The sequence below is a fragment of the Chinchilla lanigera genome, unplaced genomic scaffold (assembly GCF_000276665.1).
Source record: "Chinchilla lanigera isolate Chin_1 unplaced genomic scaffold, ChiLan1.0 scaffold00074, whole genome shotgun sequence".
Lineage (NCBI taxonomy): Eukaryota > Metazoa > Chordata > Mammalia > Rodentia > Chinchillidae > Chinchilla > Chinchilla lanigera.
In genome coordinates this window covers 4,127,117-4,146,800 of record NW_004955475.1, presented here as the reverse complement: position 1 = coordinate 4,146,800, position 19,684 = coordinate 4,127,117, and the positions used below count along the sequence as shown (strand labels likewise).

General features: G+C 37.4%; 1 protein-coding gene across 8 annotated transcripts in view; it reads left to right on the top strand.

Moving 5' to 3' along the window:
* Arhgef9 (Cdc42 guanine nucleotide exchange factor (GEF) 9) overlaps positions 1–19,684 on the top strand; it is a 193,543-nt gene that overhangs the window by 67,664 nt on the left and 106,195 nt on the right. For 6 of the 8 annotated variants that reach the window (XM_013502875.1, XM_013502878.1, XM_005401552.2 and 3 more), the window contains one exon: positions 4,702–4,881. The exons of the other annotated variants lie outside the window; for them this stretch is intronic. In XM_013502875.1, the coding sequence (XP_013358329.1) occupies positions 4,702–4,881 (180 nt within the window). The remainder of the gene's footprint in view (positions 1–4,701; positions 4,882–19,684) is intronic. 8 annotated transcript variants of the gene reach the window in all.

Genomic DNA, 19,684 nt, shown 5'->3' with positions numbered 1-19,684 from the left:
TCTTTTTTCAGAGTACTGTAGTTTTCATTGAATAGCTCTTTTGCTTCTTTTGTTAGATTGATTCCTAAATATTTCAATTTCTTGAATGTTATTGTGAAAGGTATGGTTTCCTTAATTTCTCTCTCAGTCTGTTTGTTGTTTGTGTATAGGAATGCTATTGAGTTTCGGGTGTTGACTTTGTATCCAGCCACACTGCTGAATTGGTTGATTATTGAATGATATCTTTGTGCGGTATATCATTATTGGTTGGAGGTTGTTTTCATTTAGAGCTTGAAATATTTCACTCCAAGCTCTTCTTCACTTGAGTGTTTGTGTTGAGAAGTCCAGTGTGATTCTGCTGGGTTTCTCTTTATAGGCATTTTGTTTCTTTTTTTCTAATTGTTTTTAATATTTTGTCCTTCTGTTGAATTTCTGAACTCTGGACTGCTATATGCCTTGACATATGTTTTTCCTTATCATGAGTATTTGCGGTTCTAGATTCCTCTCTTTACTCTTTTTCCATCCAGTAAGAATTTCTGAAATTACTTCTGTAAACAAGTTTTTTATGTCTTTTGTTCTATCTCCTGATTTTTTATTGATTTCAATTAATCTTACTCTTTCCATCATTTAGCAGGTGTTGGATTGATTTTTCATGGTTTTTTTTGCTATTTTTAAGAAGTCTTTCATCTGATCATCTCCAACCACAAGTTTGTCTTCTAGGATTGGTACTGTGTCTTCACATTGGTTGATTCTGCATGCATACTTTCAATAGAATTTTGAATGTCTTGTATATCTATTTTAATCTGTTTTGTAGCATACATTTCTTTCCTTTGTTGGGCATTCATTGTTTCCCTGTCTTTCATAAGCTCTTCTATTTTTTTTTTTTACGTGCATCTATTCTAGTTTCTCCTATCATTACTTTCATTATGGTCGTCATCACTTTAATTATTCATGCAATTGTTTCTGTTTTGGTTTTGTCAAGAGAGTTATTCATGCATTTTGTTACTTTGCTAATACCATTTCAGAAAGGTTAGCTTGGAGGCTTTTGGTTTGTTTCACCTCAGTATCACCTGGATTTTCTTTAGGAAAGTTGTGGGTGCTGTTTTCTATCTTGCTTCTATTTTTTACCTTTTTAATTTTTTGTTCATTTTTTTCTGCCTTGAGGTTTATAACTTGCTTATTATAGGTACTTATTTTACTAAGGAAATGACTACTTTTCAGAGATGTCTTCTAGCTATAGCTGGCTTTTGGCCTTTGATTGTAGCCCAGGATCTTGCCTCTTGTATTTATTAAGGATGAAAAGTTGCAGCCTGATTGGTTGCAGCCTAGTACACATGTAATATTGTTTATGATGCCATAGACAATCTGAGTTTCAGCATAAAATTAAGACCAATTGATGATAACTATGTCACATTAGCTGAAGTATTACAATCTGTAATAACAGTAGTATCAAGTGGAAGCTGAGAAATGACAAACTGTGATGACTAATAATTTGCCATATTAGATATAATGTTTATAGTTATAGAGCAAACTCTAAGACCAATGAGAAAATTATATACAGTAAATGTTCACTCAAACAAACAATTTTATCTTAAGGGGAGAAAATATAAAAGGGAGAAGAAAAAAATAGAGAAATGAATGAAGAAAAAGAGATTAGAAGTAAGGCTGAAGGACAAAGAAACATTACTCAAACCTCAGGAAGCTACTGAAGAAGACAGGAGGGAATGAAAGAAGGAGAAAATCAAAGCAAGGAGAAAATAAAATGATACACCCCTTGAAAGCAATTTCACACTCACAAAAATCCCAAAGAAATAAAACAATGAAGGACAACAAAAAGAACAATAGCAAAGAAAGAAAAAAAGAGAGAAATTTCTCTATAATTTCAATTCTGTGGTTGTCTTCTGAGGTGTATAGTTTTCTGTAGTATCCAATTCAAGGCATGATTCTGCTTTTTCTTATAGATTAGGGGGCCAGTCAGAGCCTAAATTATTGCTGGATAATCCTGTAAGCTGGCAGTAGGGTTAGGAAATTGTTCTAGTTTGGAACTTTCAACTCCTCATAAATTCAGGCTGAACATGGCCTCTGGTTGTGGGGATAGGGCTTAGTTCTTTAGCTTATAACATTTTTGGTGTTTCTTGCTGGCCTAACCATGCCTCCTTCACGATGGAAATCTCCGTAGATCTCCCTCACTCAGTCACGGGAGGAGTCTAACTTTGGGAGTCCTGAGATGAAGCCAACCTGTGGCTACCCTGGGACCTAGGTTCAGTTGAATCTGACCCAACATGGCATCTAACCAGGCACCTTCTCCAGGGGTATCACAAAAGCTTGGGCTAGAGTCACTCACTAGCTGTTATAGTTCATGGCATCCACTGCTGTGCTCCACTGGAGCATTTCTGTCTGAGGGCTTCTGGAGTCACCCATTTTCACTGCCTGTCTATAGATTCTATCTTCCTTTCTCTCACCACAAGCCATGGGCTGGGGAGAAAGTGTAGATTTCCCTTTCCTTTTTCTGCATGGTGGCCTAATTCTTCAATTTCTTTGTAGGCTCTAATTTTCCCCTCAGTGTCCTTCCTGTGTCCCAGGGTTCTACTTCCCTCCTTTTCTTTCCCACTTTGTTATTTTCCAGTGTTAGTGTTACAAATTTGGAGAGGCTGATTTATTGCTACTTACCACTCTGCTATCATCCCATAGTTCCATTGGTAGTACATTTTGATAGATGAAATAATGTATGAAAAAAATAAAAGAAAACAAAAAATAGTTCTTTTTCAAAGAAGATCTCAAAGGGAAAGGGGATCAAGAGATGGAGGGAGTGGTGGCAGAGGAGGGCAGGAAAGATGAAGAATCAAGATGTGCTATATACGTGTACCAACTCAAGACAACAAATATGTACATTACGTATTTCCCACATTTCCCCCAAAAAGAAAGTGGATGGAGAGGGGAAGGAGAGAAGGGAAAGGGTACAAAAAAGCATTAAGATGTGTTTTTTACATGTATCAATTTTTCACAAGGAAAATAAGCATTACATACTATAAACCAATGCTAATGAGGAATAAAGAAAAGATGCATTAAAAGTATATGAAGTTAAGAGACTTGGTCGCAAAATTTATTCTTTATGTTATTGGCTCACATCTCTGAGCATATTTTTTCAACTTTAAAATAGTGAATAAGTAATAGTGACACTCAAATCATTCAGTAAAGATCAAGTTAGGTATTAGATGAGATGTGAAAATCCTTTTCAAACAGGAAAGCACAAAGTACTTGAAGTGTGATATTATAAAAAATTTTGCTGTAGATCTTGTATCCATATTGAGGAGATTAATTCATGCTTTATTTTCTGTAAGAGACAGCAAGGCTGGAATCCTGAACAATGAATTGTGTTTAATTAGGACCTAATGAAAAGTATACTTTAAGTCAAAATGTTATAATTATATATGTGTTCGTATCTGTGTGATGCTGTGCATTCATCCCATGAATGAGTGAACGAGTATGATCTAGGGAACACCCATGGGAGGGGATACATATTCCTGTATAATGTGTGTTGTCTTTAGACTGTTTTGCCTTCAACCTTAGGATTCCACGATTGCTTCGGGGAATCAGTCCTTCCTCAAAGCAGACTGATGGAAAAGCTTGAAGCTTAAAGTTAAAGAACATATTCCGGAATTTAGGGTTGGGGAGAGAGTGCTTAAGTCTCTGCACCTGACAGGCTGCATGTTCTCTATTCTAGAATGTATTTTCCCAGATAGTGGTACGACTAGTGATCCCAGGCTGGAACAGTTGAGTGGAAAAAGTGAACAAGGAACAGTGGTCAGGATGGTAGCCAGAGAGAGCCAGATTACTCCTAACCCCCATCCTTATCACTGTGCTTAGATGAGTATCATGAGTATGTGTGTTTGTTTATGTGGTGGGAGGATAGATGTTTTATGCCGTTCTTTGCAGAATGATCTTGCTCTCCATGAAGTTTAATGATCTGGGTTAGGGTGCGTATACAGCCCTTGCCTTCCTGGGTGATCCTTAGCTCACCTCTCAATCTTAGTTCATCTTTGCTGCCCAGTTTTGACATCTATCAAATGAAGAAGCCAACTTAAACCCCTTGTGTCATTGTACAGAGCACTGGATTAGTCTGTGCCAAGGTTGAGTTTCTTGGGCCTGGAGAATCACAGAAAATCATACTTTTTCATACCCATGAACTTTCTGGGTGGTATCATGTGTGAGTGATGGTGAGAGGCTATAGCACTGGGGTCTTTTTTATGTCAGGAGTGTCATGGTCTGTTACTCCAGGGAGAGGGGTGCAGTGGGATACCATCAACTCTCAATTGGTCAGTTACAAGAAGATGGAAATGGTAAAGAGCACAGATGATTGACAGCTAATATGTGTGAATCTCATTTTAACTGTTGATTTCATGCTGGGATGATTCCAGACTCAGAGCTGCCTTGAAGCACCAAAGAGAGATGAACTAGAGCTTTTTTCTATAGGGGAGATCATAACACATATATAATCTATATCCACATGTTGGATCATTCTATGCATGGGCTGATGGAGAGGTGACCGCGTTATCATGTGATCCAACAGAGCTTGTACTCTAGTGTCACTATCCTTACCTTAACCCCTACCACTAACATGTATAAGATTTTCCCTAAGTAGTGGAGCTCTGTGGGTGGGGGAAGGAAAAAGAAAGGTAGCCAGCTGTGTGGACTGAACACGTTCTTATTTTGTCTCCTAAGCTGATCACTGGAGTTTCCATCGTTAGTGCTGAGGCAGTATGGGATCACGTCACCATGGCCAACCGGGAGTTGGCATTTAAGGCTGGCGACGTCATCAAAGTCTTGGATGCTTCCAACAAGGATTGGTGGTGGGGCCAGATCGACGATGAGGAGGGATGGTTTCCTGCCAGCTTTGTGAGGGTGAGTGTCAGTCTTCACTCTCCTCTCCTCTCTCCTTGGCTTTGTACTCCTGGCTTCCCCTTCACTAGCCCCTGTTATCCTGCTCAATCCTCTCATGGTGGCTTTTCTCTTATTTTTTTAATTTTTTTATTTTTTTGTCTCCTGCCTAGGACCTGGACTTCTTCTTCACCTTTCCAATTTTTAGATGTTTCTTTTGTTTCTTGTGTCTTTTGTTATTGTAATAACCCTCCTTACTTGCTACCTTTGTTCAAATCACTTCCATCATCAGGCCTTAGTTTTCCTTTCTGAGGTTGGCCTGGATGGTTTTGAAGACCCATTTAACTGTATATTCTATAAACTTTTTGCCTTTCTTATATTTCTTTTCAATGTTTTCTCTCCTTTATCTTTTATTCTTGTAGATCCTTCCCATCTTCTCTACTCTCTTCTCTCTGCTCTGTCATCCCATATAGTCCCCTCCTTTCCTTTTTCTCTGCTTCTTTTACATTGTTTAATTCAGGGAAGTGCGAATACCCTGTGTATTATCACAGAACTCTTAATACAAGAGTATCTATGCCCTGCTCCACCCACGTGAGCTAGTCTTATTGATTGCACATACTGCTTTTTGAAAGAAAGTCAAATTGTTGAGATTTAAAATATTCTGGGTTTGGTAAGCAGGTAACCTACAGGCGCTTACAAGGCCTTGGCATTTGTACCATGAAGAACCTTGACATTAATAGAGGTACTCTTAGGAAGGGGTTTCCAGCAGTTTCTTCTTCCTATGAGTCCCCAATTAATAGGTGCTGTGGGGGAAGAACACTGGGTAGATGTCCTAGCTCTTGGCCTTCCTTGAGATTGTGAGATGGAATTTGCCCTTTCTTGTAAGCTTAGATTTTTCCATCTACAAAACTGTACTGGCAATTCTTTAGTGCCATGGGATGTCACAGTGAATTAGATAAAATGTGAAAATTGCTTTCTGGCAAGACAAATAGCAAAGGTACATGAGGGTGTATTATGACCACAAAACCAATTACTTTTTGTTAATTTCCCTTGTAGAATAGAACCTGAGTCTTCTAGACCACAAACAAAAGAGTCTTGGAGATCCAAGGGCATCAAAGATTACAATACGGCAGAGTGTTATGAAAGAAGAAGCAGGGTATTTAGAATTAAATAACCTGAAATGTGGCTTTATTACATCCTGCCTCTATTGATTTTGACAAAATTTTTAAACTTCCTGGTCTTTGGTTTATCTGAAAAATAGGGCTGCTGCACTTTTATACAGAGTTAATGAGATTACATCTAGAAGTAAAATAACTATTGTAGTGCTAGATACTTAATGGTACATGGCAGATGGCAGCTTGTTTTATCATTGTCATTATCATCATCACCATCATCATCATCATCACCATCATCACTTTCACCTTATTAGATCCAAGAAATTAGCTCCAAGTTTGGTCCTAGGGGTTGAAAGAAGCTTCCATTCTTGGAGGGGTACAAAACCAGAAAGTACTCCTATCTGATTGGAATGATCTAGGTGAGGTAAGTGACCAAAAGATAGAAGTAAACAAAATGAACACTCATCCTTTCTTTTCTAAAGTAATATCCAATTCTTCCCTGCATATGTACCATCTTTCATCAACATCTCAAAATACCATCTGTATCATAAATACAGCTTTACCAGTTGATGAATCAGACCTAAGGATAGTCAGAAAGAGCAATTCAATGACTATGAGCCTTCAGGACTAGTGTAAGGTTCTGTACACACACAGCTTATACCTCTTGTGTTGATAGGCCCCTATCTCCTTAAAGGAAGATTAAATCACACCCAAATTGGAATGCGTTTTACTTCCAGGAGAATGTCACTTTTGTAATATACAGTAAATTAGGAGATGGAGGAGGGTGACTGAATAAGCCAGAATGGTTTAGGGAGGAAAATTATCGAATCAGCCTTCAGAATATATATAAACAAACATTTATTGATGTTCCTAAGTCCAAAGCCAAGAGGAATGCTCCTCCGGGAACACAACCCTAGCAGCCACTTGGTATAGAATCTTGACAAGTGGTTCTCAGCTCTAGCTGTATAACAAAGTAAATAGGTTGGATAGCAATTTTTTAAAAAATCTAAACAAAAAGAATGTTGATGAAAGATGATACATAAAAATGGCTAAAACCTAGAATCCAGGCTAATTTGATAAGAATCTTTAAAGATAGGACCCAGAAATTTTCTAACCTAGTTCATAGAAGATTTTACTGTACAGCCAGGATTAAGAGATACTGATTTTTTGGTCAGACAATAGAACATATAATGAGAGTCACAGATGCTATTTAAATTTTTCTAGTGATCATATTTAAAAGTAAAAATTACAAGTATATCCAAAGTATTTTATAGCATCATGTATTGATATTATAAAACATAAAATCATTAATATTGATTCCATTTTTGAAATTTGGTGTGTAGTATCTCAGTTCACAGTAGCAATGTTTCAGGTGCTCAGTAGCCTCCTGTACCTAGTTGCTACTGTATCAACAGCAGAAATCTAAGTTTACAGTAAATACTGTGATCATAAACCTTGGGCAGGAATAGTAACACCTAAATCATAACTCAGAGTTTCCATATTCTTTCTACTTTGGAGTGTTTATTACTTGAAAAAGTAAGATAATATTCCATGTCTTATACTATATTTGGAGTATTTATTTGATCATTATGAACCTTTTTGTTTGTTTTAAATTATTTTTGGATCACTAAAGGAGAGCATCAAGCAAACTTAGGGGCCAGTTTTTGTGGTTTCACTGGTAGAAAAAATGATATGTTGTTGAATGAATGATCTGAATATTAACTTCAGGGCAGATCTTTCAATTTTCATGAATAAGTATTTATGTTTACATTGATAATAAGACTCTGTAATAGCCAAGGTATTGCATGATAGAAGTTATGGAAGCTTTTTTTGTAGATTTTAAAAAAAGAAATATTATCTCTATTCTTCTACATTGTCTTTAGTTGGAGAAAAGAATTATTAGGGAAACAGTGCTACCTGTATTAAGAAATGGCAAACCTGAATTTTAATCATGATTCTAACACTTATTCACCATGTGATCACAGGGTTTTATTTTCTCCTTTATCTGTGAGGCACTGTAGAATCTGTTCAAGCTATAGAATGTCTACGTAGGACATAAAAATGCGTCACAGTAAATTAGTGCTTATAAAGTTGGTAGGTGAATAGGTGTTTTTCTGGAATGTTGTACCTTTACATTGTAAGATAGTTGCTTTATTTATCCAGACTCACCCTGAGATGAGATTTAGTAGCATGTTGGAAATGTCATCCCTAGGTTATTTGCCAAACAGCAGGCAAATATAATAAGAAGGAAAAGATTTAACCCTGACTCCATACCAACTGCATATTTTAAAAAATGTTGGGTCAGGTTGGTGACTGATTCTATTTCCTGTCTGAAAACTTCTTATTTTGTGTGTGTGGTCCTGGGATTCAGACCCAGTGCCTTGTGCATGCAAGGCAAGAGCTCTTCCACTGAGCCACACATCCCAGCCCTGAGCATTTCATTTCTGTGTGAACATTCAAGCTCTGGGATGGATGATCAAGACTTGTTCGTGTGGTCCTATCTACATTAGCCCTACCTGTTGTTAGTCTTGTTAAAGCTAAATGCAAAATCTGAGAAACCCAAGTTCTTGGTTCAGTTTTGTCATTGGATACAACCCTGAGTAGCATCTTATGTACTTTCAAAACAGTTTTCTTCCTTGTAAAATGGGGATAACTGGGTATTGGATAAATGCATTGTAATATATGATGTCAGATATACATAAATGGGAATTATAATAATATTTTGTTTTACACACAAGAAATTGCCAGGTATATTATCTTTTACAAAGTCAAATCTGCCTCCCTCATTGTTTAGAATTTCATTTTTTCATCTGTGTGTTTGTGTATGTGTTCTCACCTTCTTTTCTTTATGTACTGGGGATGTCACTTTTCAAAAGCAGGAGTTGATGTACCATCCCCGTAGTTGGTCAGGTTTAATGAATTAGAACTTCCTGAATATTAGCCTCTATATCTAATCTGTTAATAACTTTATCTGGTTTCCTGGGTTGGTTTTCCTCCTAGGAGCTGGGAACAGCTTGCTGGGATGTGATTCTGTCTCTAAGTAGCAAATCCCATCCTTGTTGTAGGCTTCCTTTTCCCTGCTTGGCCTCAACTTCAAATCATTCAGACTCCTTTCTTTTGTCACCGTGCACAAAAGCAACCTTTATTTTTATTATGGGCCATGGCCTGGGGAGACTTTGCAGCCTATTTGAAGGTAAATTGTGTACAGAACACATGACAGTTATTGATGGGAGGTGAGGCATGTGTGAAAAACCTTGAGTTTGGTCCAAACTTAATGAGCCTGCTCAGATGCCATCAGGAGCTAGGTACTCATTTTTTTCTTGAGTTTTTAAAAAAATTCTGCCTTTCTTTGGTTTCTACTTTGCCTGGAGTTATGGAGATGAAATCATACAAGGTTATTTGTTTCATTCCTTGCCTTTGTACAGACAAGATCTCACAGAAACTCAACCTTATCTATTTGTGAGGAAGACCACTGTTAAAATGTTACTTGGCTTTTATTTATATAATGTCTCTTATTGGAGCCAAAAAGGACCTTGAGAGAAGCTTTTTATCTTATCAAACCCTTGACTCACTGTGGATATAGAACTAGAAGGACCTACCTTTGCCAGGCGTGGCCAATTAAGTGTTTGTAGCAGCCAGGCACGTAATTTTCCTGAGTGAAGCGGTCTAGTTCAAGGAGTAAGTGGGAGCCCATGTCCAATTGGAAATGTGCATTGTTAAACTTGGGATGAGTTTAGATATGCCAGCCACTGTTTATACAGTGACCATAAGCCTCTAGCCTTAACTATCTGTGCAGAAGGACCTGCTATAAAGCCCTAGAGGTGATGACATATTATAGGCTGTGTGACTTAAGGCTGATATTAGTGGGAGGCCCTTTCTCCCTGGACTATGGAGGGTTTTTTCCATACATTAGAATTTTAAATGGCTTTATTAATACTTACCTTCATTCATAAGATTCATCTTAGTGGCTTCTCTCTGCACACATACTTTGGATTATAATATCTAGCATAATATTTGGTTAATTGGAAGTGATTTAAAAAATATAGAGCACTCTCCAGCTCAGAGAAACCTTTCTAGTTATTTCATGACTCAAGTGATTATTCTAAATTCAGGCAAAATGGATCACCCTATAGACCTCTCTTAGAAACCCCAAATTGAAAGCAATCTTAAGAGTCATGTACTTTATCCTCCTCCTACAGGCAGGCCCATTTCTAAGTCTCCTTGAATTCTGAGAACCTGGCAGCATCTTAATCAAGCCTAAACTGCTTCCTGGTTTCCAGCTCTTAGTGTTATACTAATTTATTGTAAGCAAATTTATTGAAAGGTGTTATGTTTGCACTAGAAAGATGGTATTTAAGAGCTGGCCCCAGTAGGAGAAACTAAATTGTTCTCTAGGTAGTGAGGCTTTTTTTCTCTTTTCCTTTTTTCAGTATTAGGGATTAAACTGAAGGCTTTCATACTCAGCTGCATTCCCAGCCCTTATTTGAGACAGGATCTCACTAAATTTTTAAGTTGCTCAGATTGGGCTCAAACTTAATCCTTCTGCCTTGGCTGCTCAGAGTGCTAAGATTACAGGCAAATAATGGAGCTTTCTTTCCAAGATTGGTCGATTGTATGATTCTTCTGTGTATGTATGTGTGTGTGTGTGTGTGTGTGTGTGTGTGTGTGTGCGTGTTTGTGTGTGTGCGTGTGTGCTATTGAGGGTTGAAACCAGGGGCTTCACAAATCCCCAGCCCATTTAGTATAAGTGACCCTCTTGCCTCAGCCTGCCAGAGTCCTGGGACTACAGGTATGTGCTTCTATGCCTAACCCCTATAGCATGACTTTGTGACCTGGGTTGGTTGCCTAACTTTAATGCTACGACATGAGGTCTTGGTCCTCTTTTCTCTATTTAGCCAATGCCTGGTTTAATTAAGGGATTAACTTAGGCCTCCCTAGTATCATGTACATACTGCCTTGATGATAACTTGAGGAGAGGAGGACCGTAATTACATGCCTCAAGATGAGGTCTGTTTCTGTGGCACCTTGGATAGTAAAGAAGTTTGGAAAAACAACTTAACTGGATATATATATATATATATATATATATATATATATATTTTTCTGTCCATATAGTTATCATTACAAGAAAATAAAAAATCTCTTTACTCATGGCTTTTTCATAGTAAATGCTCTGTTATCTTACCAACATCATTTATTAAGCCCTGAACAACAGCAACTGTCTAGCACTTAAAAGCAGCCACCTCCACACTGAATGAGAGAATTGACAATTTTTGCTTTAGCTCTGTTGGAATGGAACCTATTGTAAGTAAAGGAATATTTGTATTAGCTTTAGGCTATTTATACTGGAATGTAAATGATTGATGTCAAATCCTTGTCTGCGGATGATTTGAAGGTGAAAAGGGACCTTGAGGGTAGCAAAGAAAGAAAGTTGAGAAAAAGTGGATAAAAACACCAGGGGACAGAGGACTGGAAAGCACATTTTTCTAGCACCACCGTTTGCTTGTTTGATAGCTAGCCCTCCACAGGGATGATCTCCTAAGGGTCTTTATCCCATAGAACATACTAAGAATTTCACAATACTGGCCTGCCAGTCAGATGAAATTGATTTTACATTTTTTATCTAATGCTTGTAAATGGTATGATCTTTGGCATATTTCTTCTCGTCTTTGAACCTATAATTTTTTCCCTGTAAAATGGTACAATGTGTCCTGCTTTTTCTCAAATAGTAGATCTTGACATTTGAATAGCATGCCACAATTTGATAGGGCTTTTGCAAACACATTGCAATTTGCCCTCCGTATTAGAAGACTAGAAGAGCAGGACAGAGAGGTTCAATTACTGTTTACAGATGAAAAATAGAGAATAGAAAGATTAGTACCTGAACTTCTTGGAGCTCGCAATTCAGTGTCTTCTTTATTCCCTCGGACTACTGTGGTACTCAAAAGAGCTATTGAGATGAAATGAAAATATTAAGTCTGAAAACTGTGCTTTCATGAGAAATTGTGTTTGTTCTTCATCTGAGAGGGAATCTAGAGGATTACTTTGTGTTCAGATAGGGCAGATGGTCAGTTCAATGCAGAGGGCTGCTACTCAGCAAAGGAGTACATTTCTATTGTGAGGACCAGATAATGGTAACCAGTCCTTGGCAGTTCTCTTTAAGTTCCTCCTTGTTCTTAAGTTCCAGTTCTATAATGGGTAGGCTTCATAGTTACCATTTACTGATGGCAAGGTTCTATGTTGGCCTTGGAACAAAGTTACAGTATCTCTGGTTAACTCATTTAACCAGATTGTCCATTTGGTCACATTATTTAGACTTCTAGCCCTCAGTATGTGCAGTGCTCTTCATGAGTCCTCTAGGGCCAGCTTTTTCCTTTTCTTACCCCCTTAGGCTAGCTTCAGGCTGTAAAATTTTTGAGTCTACCAAGTGTGGCTTTCAAGCATACTTCTCTTTTACGTTCCTTTCCCATCTTTCGTCTTGCTGTTTCTCAGTTATTGGGCTATAGCCAAACTGGGTACTAAACTCAGGCACAGGGTAAGTTGGTGCCACTGTAGGCCAGAGCTAAAAGTGTGTACTGAATCTTTGCCAGTCTCAAAAAACTATAACTGATCTTCAGGAAGCACTTACTGTCTCTGAGTAGAACGCCTCCCGGAAGTCCTTGCATAATCTGGTTGATCCCAGAAAACTAGATAGTCATGTCATCCAGTGGAGTTATAATACAGAGACACCTGGGAAAATGATCACTTTCCCTCTTGCCTTTCTCTCTTTTCTAGGAAATTTACTTCTAGCCTATATTTACTCCATTTACCTTAATTGATTGGAATAGGCAGAGGCCATTTCCCGCTTGTCCCTCTTCTGAAACATGGCCTTCAGCCTTAAGCAGAAACAACAAAAGCTTCTAGACTGATTCCTTTAGGTTAATTTGTTTTCTTATATAATACCCAACTGTCATGGATGTCTGTGGAGAGATAACAAGATGTTACACTTTGAATATAAAAGAGTCCCTCCAAAGCCTCGTGTGCTCAGAGTTGTTTTTTGGAAAGTAATTAGATCATGAGGGCATTAGCCTTATCAATGGACTAATCTTTTGTTGAGTTCCCAGTTCAATATACTGTTAGAAGGTGGGACATTGTTGGAAGAAATAGGTCACTGAGGGCATGCCTTTGAAGGGTTATCTCTTCTTGGACCCTTCTTCTGTTCTCTGTTTCCTGGGTAACATGATGAGTTGAACAGCTTTCCTGTGTAGCCTTCCACAATGATGTTTCTGCCTTTGAGCCAGCTAACCATGAACTGAAACCTCTAAAACTGTAAACCAAAGTAAACTGTTTCTCCTGTGAATTGACTTTCCCAGATATTTGGTTACAGCAATGAAAATCTGACTAATGCACAGGTATTCCCAAGAAGGCAAGGGATGAGTTTTATATAATAGAACATCAAAGATGGTACTAATCCTAGGCCCCACCCTCTTGATCCTTCTATAGAGATAGTAGGGGTGAAGTCAAAACAAAAGTCTGCCACAGTGATTTCCTTAAAAATGAAAGTATGTGCTTTCTAAACTCATAAATAGCTAATTCTGTTTAACTTTGCTTTTTGCCTTCTCTGCTGGCAGAGACGCAGTTTACACAAGGACAAATCCATTTGGGTTAGTTGAAACCTGGAGTTCTTTGTTAGAATGTTATCTGAGACATTTAGAAGATCTAGGCTTCCTATCTTCATGCCCCTCTTGCCCTTCCACTACCTCATCATTCCTTCCCTTTTGCCTTTATATATTACTTGACATACCCTACCTCATAGAACCCTGCAAGGTAGCCTTTTCTATCCCCATTACAGATATAAAATGAATGAATTTAGTCTACAAAATGGGATATGACCTATATAGGCCCTAGAAGTACTTAGCAGAGCCAGCCTCCATTTCTATATTTCTGTTTGATGGCTCAGTGTTATTGCTCTGTTTGAAAATCCTTAGAAACCCATTTCTCTTTTAAGTAGCACAAATATCCTATCTGCAGTCTCCCTTGTGCAAACAATGTCTTCTGAAACTTTTATTTTTGCCCCCTTTGATGATTTGTATATCATCAAAGAGAAACATCAGCACCGATATGTTACCATATGTTGTTATTATTAATGCTCCAAAATGTAATTTTGGGTGACTGCTCATACACTCTTTATGGAATGAGGTTCTGGTCTAAGTTAACATTTGATTGAAGTGAATCTAACTAAAAGACTTGAATTTGTTCATCTTTCTTGTTATATGAGTCTTTCAGTTATATGAGTTGTTCATCTTTCAGTTATATGAGTCAATTTCTGTTGACTCATAGAGCTGGAGAACTTTAGGACATGGGGAATAACTTAAGTCACCTAAAGTAGTTGTCTTGCTGATATTTGAGCACCTCTAAAATTTTATTGCTTCCCAAGTGGTCATGACATACAGAAAATGGTCAAGGAACACAAAGCATTCAATAATAATGCTGATGATATTGATAGCAAACTTTTAATGGCACAAGGAATATAATTTTTTCTCTTGCTCGTCCCTTATAGCCCCTTGAGAATGCATGGATTCTACTATTTCTGCAGCTCTTCATAGTTGAAAGTGTGAGACCAAGGGTCTGAATTGTGAGACCAGGTGTGCCAATCTTCTCCTGTTCTCCAGGCTTCTGGACTTTTATCTTTCACTCATCATTTGAATGAATCATTTCATCTGCATCATCCTCTTGCTGTTATTACATGTATGTGACTAGATCAAGGCCATCTGGACACACAAGGCTTCTGTTCCTTCCCATTCATGTGTTTGTGTGAGGACATGAGCCACACAGAAGCCTGTACATTCTGATGTTGCCACACTTTCATGAATAATAAGAATGATATTGTAACTAATATGCCTACTGAATATGTCTTTAGACTGTGCTTTCTTGACAGCTCTAGCTTCTATTAAGAGACAAAATGTTACTACAATGATAGTTCAGCAGTTACTTTTCAATTATGAGGAAATAAATGGTAGAATGCTGTGCTATACACAGCAGGCCAAGAATGGATTAGAAAACAAGTTTTTTATGATATATTTGGGGAAAAGACCATAATAATAGACCTATAAATTCTGCTCATTGGTCCAGATATTTGTTTTATTTATCTAATTTAAATAATTTTAAATTTTTTAGTTTTTTGATATTGCTGCTCAGTTGGCCTCAGGCCTGAGGGACATAGGTAGGGTAGACTCATCCCCATATTTAATTTTGAGTAAGCATAAGTTGTTGATCTTTTAAAATTTAAAAAAAAATTATTGCATATTTGTGGTACATAATGATTACATTTGTAGTAGGGAGTTGGTACATGTACAGAATAGATTTTTTTTTCATGTCCTTCTTCTGCCTTCTTTCCTCCCTCCATATCTTAGCACCCTTCCTTTTGGCAAAAGATCTACCTCACTGTATCCTGTTATCTATTGTTTATTTTGTTCTTTCACTTTCTTATACTTTAAGTTTATCACATAAAAGAAACCATGCAATATTAATATTTATGTATCTGATTTATTTCACTTAACATTATGGTCTCAAGGTGCATGTATTTTCTTACAGATTACCCCAATTTATCATTCTTTATGACAGAGTAGTACTCTATTGTATCTAAATGCCACATTTTCTTAATCTACTCATCTGTGGATGGACATATAGGTTATTTCCAAGATTTAGGTATGATAAATTGTGCTACGATAAACATATGCATGTATCATTGTAATATGGTGTCTTTAACATTTTCAAAGATACCTAGAAAAAGAATTGCTGGGTTGAATGGAATTTCTGCTTTTTGTATTTTGAGGAATCTCCATACTTATTTCCATAGTGATTGTACTAGTTGTATTCCCACTAAAATGTAGAAGCCATCCTTTTGCCTTTCAAACTCACCATCATTTATTTGATTTCTTGATGACAGCCATTATACTTGGGTTAAGAGGGAATCTTAGTGTTGTTATAATTTTCATTTCTCTTATGGCCAGATATATTGAACATGTTTTCACGTATTTATGGATTTGTCACTCTTCTAAGAGTGTCTATTAATTTCACTTACCCATTTTATGATTGGGTCTTTTATTTGGGGGGATATAATTCCCTGAGTTCCTTAGATATTCAAGATATTAGTCCTTTGTCAATGGTGTAGCTGGAAAAAATTCTCCCTGTGCTGTGGATTGCCTCTTCACTCTGTCTGTATTGGAATTGTTTTCTTTTAGGCCTAGCCTCTAACGTTTGTGTTGAAAAGTCTGATTTAATTTTAATGGTTTTACCTTTAAATGTGATTCATTGCTTTTCTCTAACAGCTTTTAAGATTTTGGCTTTGTATTGGACTTCTGGTATTTTGTCTATGATGTATCATGGAGTTCTTTTCTGATCATGACTATTAGGTCTTCTACATGCCTCACTTATTGTATGTTAAATTCTTTCCCCATGTTTGGAAAGTTTTCTGCTATTATTTCTGTAAACAGGTTTTTATGCTATTTATACTGTCTTCTGATTTTTTTCACTGATTCCAGTTAATCTCAGGTTAATCTTTTTTCCATCATCTAGCAGCTATTGGATCCATTTTTCATGTTCTGTTGTTGCTTCTAAGATACCTCTGAGTATATGGTCACCTGTGTCAGTCCCATCTTGTATTGGTGACATTCTAGCCTCACATCAGTCCATTCTGCTGCTCATACACTCAGTAGAATTTTAATCTCTTAGCTTTCTGTTTAGTATCTTTTTGTGGCACCTCATTGTTTGCTAAACTGGTCATTCATATTTCATATAATTTTATTTAACTTAAGTAGATTTTTATTGATGTCCGCTGATCATTTTGTTTATTAAATACATTATATCATCTATAACTTCATTGAGGAACTTACAAATGTAATTTTTTGTCTCTTCTGTTACCACTTCATTTAATTCCTCTGTTTGGCTTTTGATTTCCTTCCCATTGATGCTCTAAGCATCAGCTTTGGGGGAATCTGGAGGTTTTGGAAGCATTTTGTTTCCTTGTGTTTTTATGTTTGGGGGTAGTGTGTACATGCTGAGAATTTTTTGTTCAAGTATAGAGGAAAGTTATTTTTGCAAGTGTGGAGACACCATAATTCATTTTTACTTTTCAATACTTACTCTAGGTGAGGCTTACTATAGACCTTAGCCTCTGTCCCAAGATCCAACCACCTCAATTAATTTGAGGAGGGGAGAGTATAGTATAATTGGTCCAACACACAAGCTCTGGAAATGAACTTTAGTATCATTAATGCCATGTAGACAAACCAGATACTGGCATATAGCAAAATACAAATAACAGCAACAACTATGCTACTTTAGGAGTAGAACCAAAATCAGCAGCAATAATGGAGTCAAAATAGACAATATATTAACATATAATCGGAACCAATAGAAGCTACCACTGTACCACCCTTAACCACAGAAAAGAGATCCGTACTAATGTTTAATAATAAAGTAAATACACAAGAGTTTGGAAGGAAAAATCAAAGTAGTAAAGTTTGAAAGATGAAAGATGAGAAAGATAAGAGGAAACTGAGATAAAGGATGCTATTAAGGATTAAAAGTAAAGTAATAGAATTAAATAAAGATAACCAAAAAGAATGAAAAGGAAAAGTAAAAGAAACCACAGAGCAAAATAAAGTGGAAAAAGTGAATCAGCAAACAGAATAAAGAAGAAAAAGAAAATCTCCATAAATCAATGAAGAAAAAGAGAAATGATAGAAAAATTCTTTCCTGTTTTTGGATGAGTGGTTTATTTCCAGGGACTGCAGTATAGAAATCCACTATATCTGGGGAAGGGATAGTGTGTCAGTGCTAAAATGTATTTTGTTTCCATATTTAAGGTTTTATGTGAATGCTGAATCTTGTCCCATCTTTCTTTATGAGTTTGATTGGTCAGTGGTTTCTGCAAGAGGTCTGCACTCACTCTGGCAGCTCCTCGTTCGTTATGTTGATCTGTGCATGCAAGTCATGGCTACTTTTAGAGCCTATAGGTTTGTGAGGTGCCCTCCCACCTCAGCTCCAGAGGCCCCTCTAATTTTACATTCCAGGCTGTAGCATCTGTCTAAAGCAAGGCATATCCCTGCTCATGTTGGTAAATGGGAAAGTAAACAGATCACTTAGCTGTGTGTTAGATGTAGGCAGCCAGGTGGTCGTGATGGGAAGTAGGTCAAGCAGATCGCTGGACTTAATACCAGCACTTTAAGACCCAGACCCCGCTGAAAGGTTCACAGAATCAGCCTGGTTCTTCCACAGAGAGTGAGGCCCCAGTATCCTTTCTTGCCTGAGCCTAAACTTCTCGGCAGTGTCTATAACTAACTCATGCCTTCTCCGTGACAATCTCTTGTCACTGCCTCCCACCCAGTCACTGTGGTGGGGTAATGCAAGAAACCCTAAGTTATAGTTTCTCAATAGTTGCCCTGTGGCTCAATCTTCAACAATTAATCCTTCCCAAAATGATTCCTGATTAAACCCTATTAAATGTGGTGGGTCCTGCACTAGATTTCTTCTCCAGCTCTAGCCTGCCATGTAGAATAAGTCACTTTTAGAGTAAAACCTCACACTGTTTTTTCAGTTAACAATATCTGTGTGTTCTTCTTGGGGCCACTGCTACTGGCCTGATCTGTTGTTTGTCCCTGGACGTACTGACCCTCTTCCTGCTTCCCTTTTAAGCAAAAAAGGCCCCCCTCCCTGGGAGCCTGGGTCACTTTCCAGACTACTTCCTTCCTTTCTCTGAATTGTACACCATTTATCCAGATTTTCTGTAGGTTCTAGTTTTCTTGTCAGCTTCCTTCTGATTGCCAGAGATGCACATTTTTTTTCTCTTCACCAAATTGTTGTTTTTCAGATATCATGATTCAAGGTCCTGGGGAGGCTATATTTTAGCATAGATTATTCTTAAGGGCACATTTAGTAATGGTTTTGTTTGTGGGAAAAGACCAACAGTAGCTCAGAAATTATAATGCAGTAAGATAAAATTGTGTTTGGGGAAAATCTTTAGAAGTTCATTTTCCCATGTAGTGTTAGATAGGCTAAAGTTATGGAGTAGGTTAAAACCTTCCCAAATAGAAATGTTGTGAGGCATTTCACACCAATAAGATTGTGGCATCAGTGGGGAGTAGATAGACTGTGGCTTCTTTGTCCTGGAAAAGGTTGTTTCATCATTCTGGGGTCAGATAATGTCAACTAGGGGATGATAACAAGAAAAGGTAATACTTAACTTTGTTCAAGGAACTGTTTCATAGGCATTACCTAAGTGTTTGACATGTATTACCTTATTTAATCCTTATAACAACCCATGAATTATATTCATGCTATTCGGTGTTTCAAAAATGAGGGAGGAGGAAACTGAGGATCAGAGAAGTAATGTGTTACATGGCATGGCAATTGTAGAGCCAATATTTTTTTATGTAGACTCTAAAATCTTCACCATTTACCTCTGCCATAGACTGTTTCTCCTAATTTTGGCCTAAGAGTCTGGAGACCTGGCTTCAGTCCTGACTGAAATTTGTTTACTATGAGGCATCCCCTTCTCTGAGCTTGCCTTGCTTTGACTGCCCTGCAGAACTGTTTCAAAGCCTAAATGAGAGTTTGTAGAAAAGTATTGGATATTCAAGGAAACTAGGAATAAAAGAATAATAGGACAGAATGGGGAAGGCCTTCTTGGAGGGGAAGTAAATTTGCAAATTAGAAGGGTATAGGGGCTG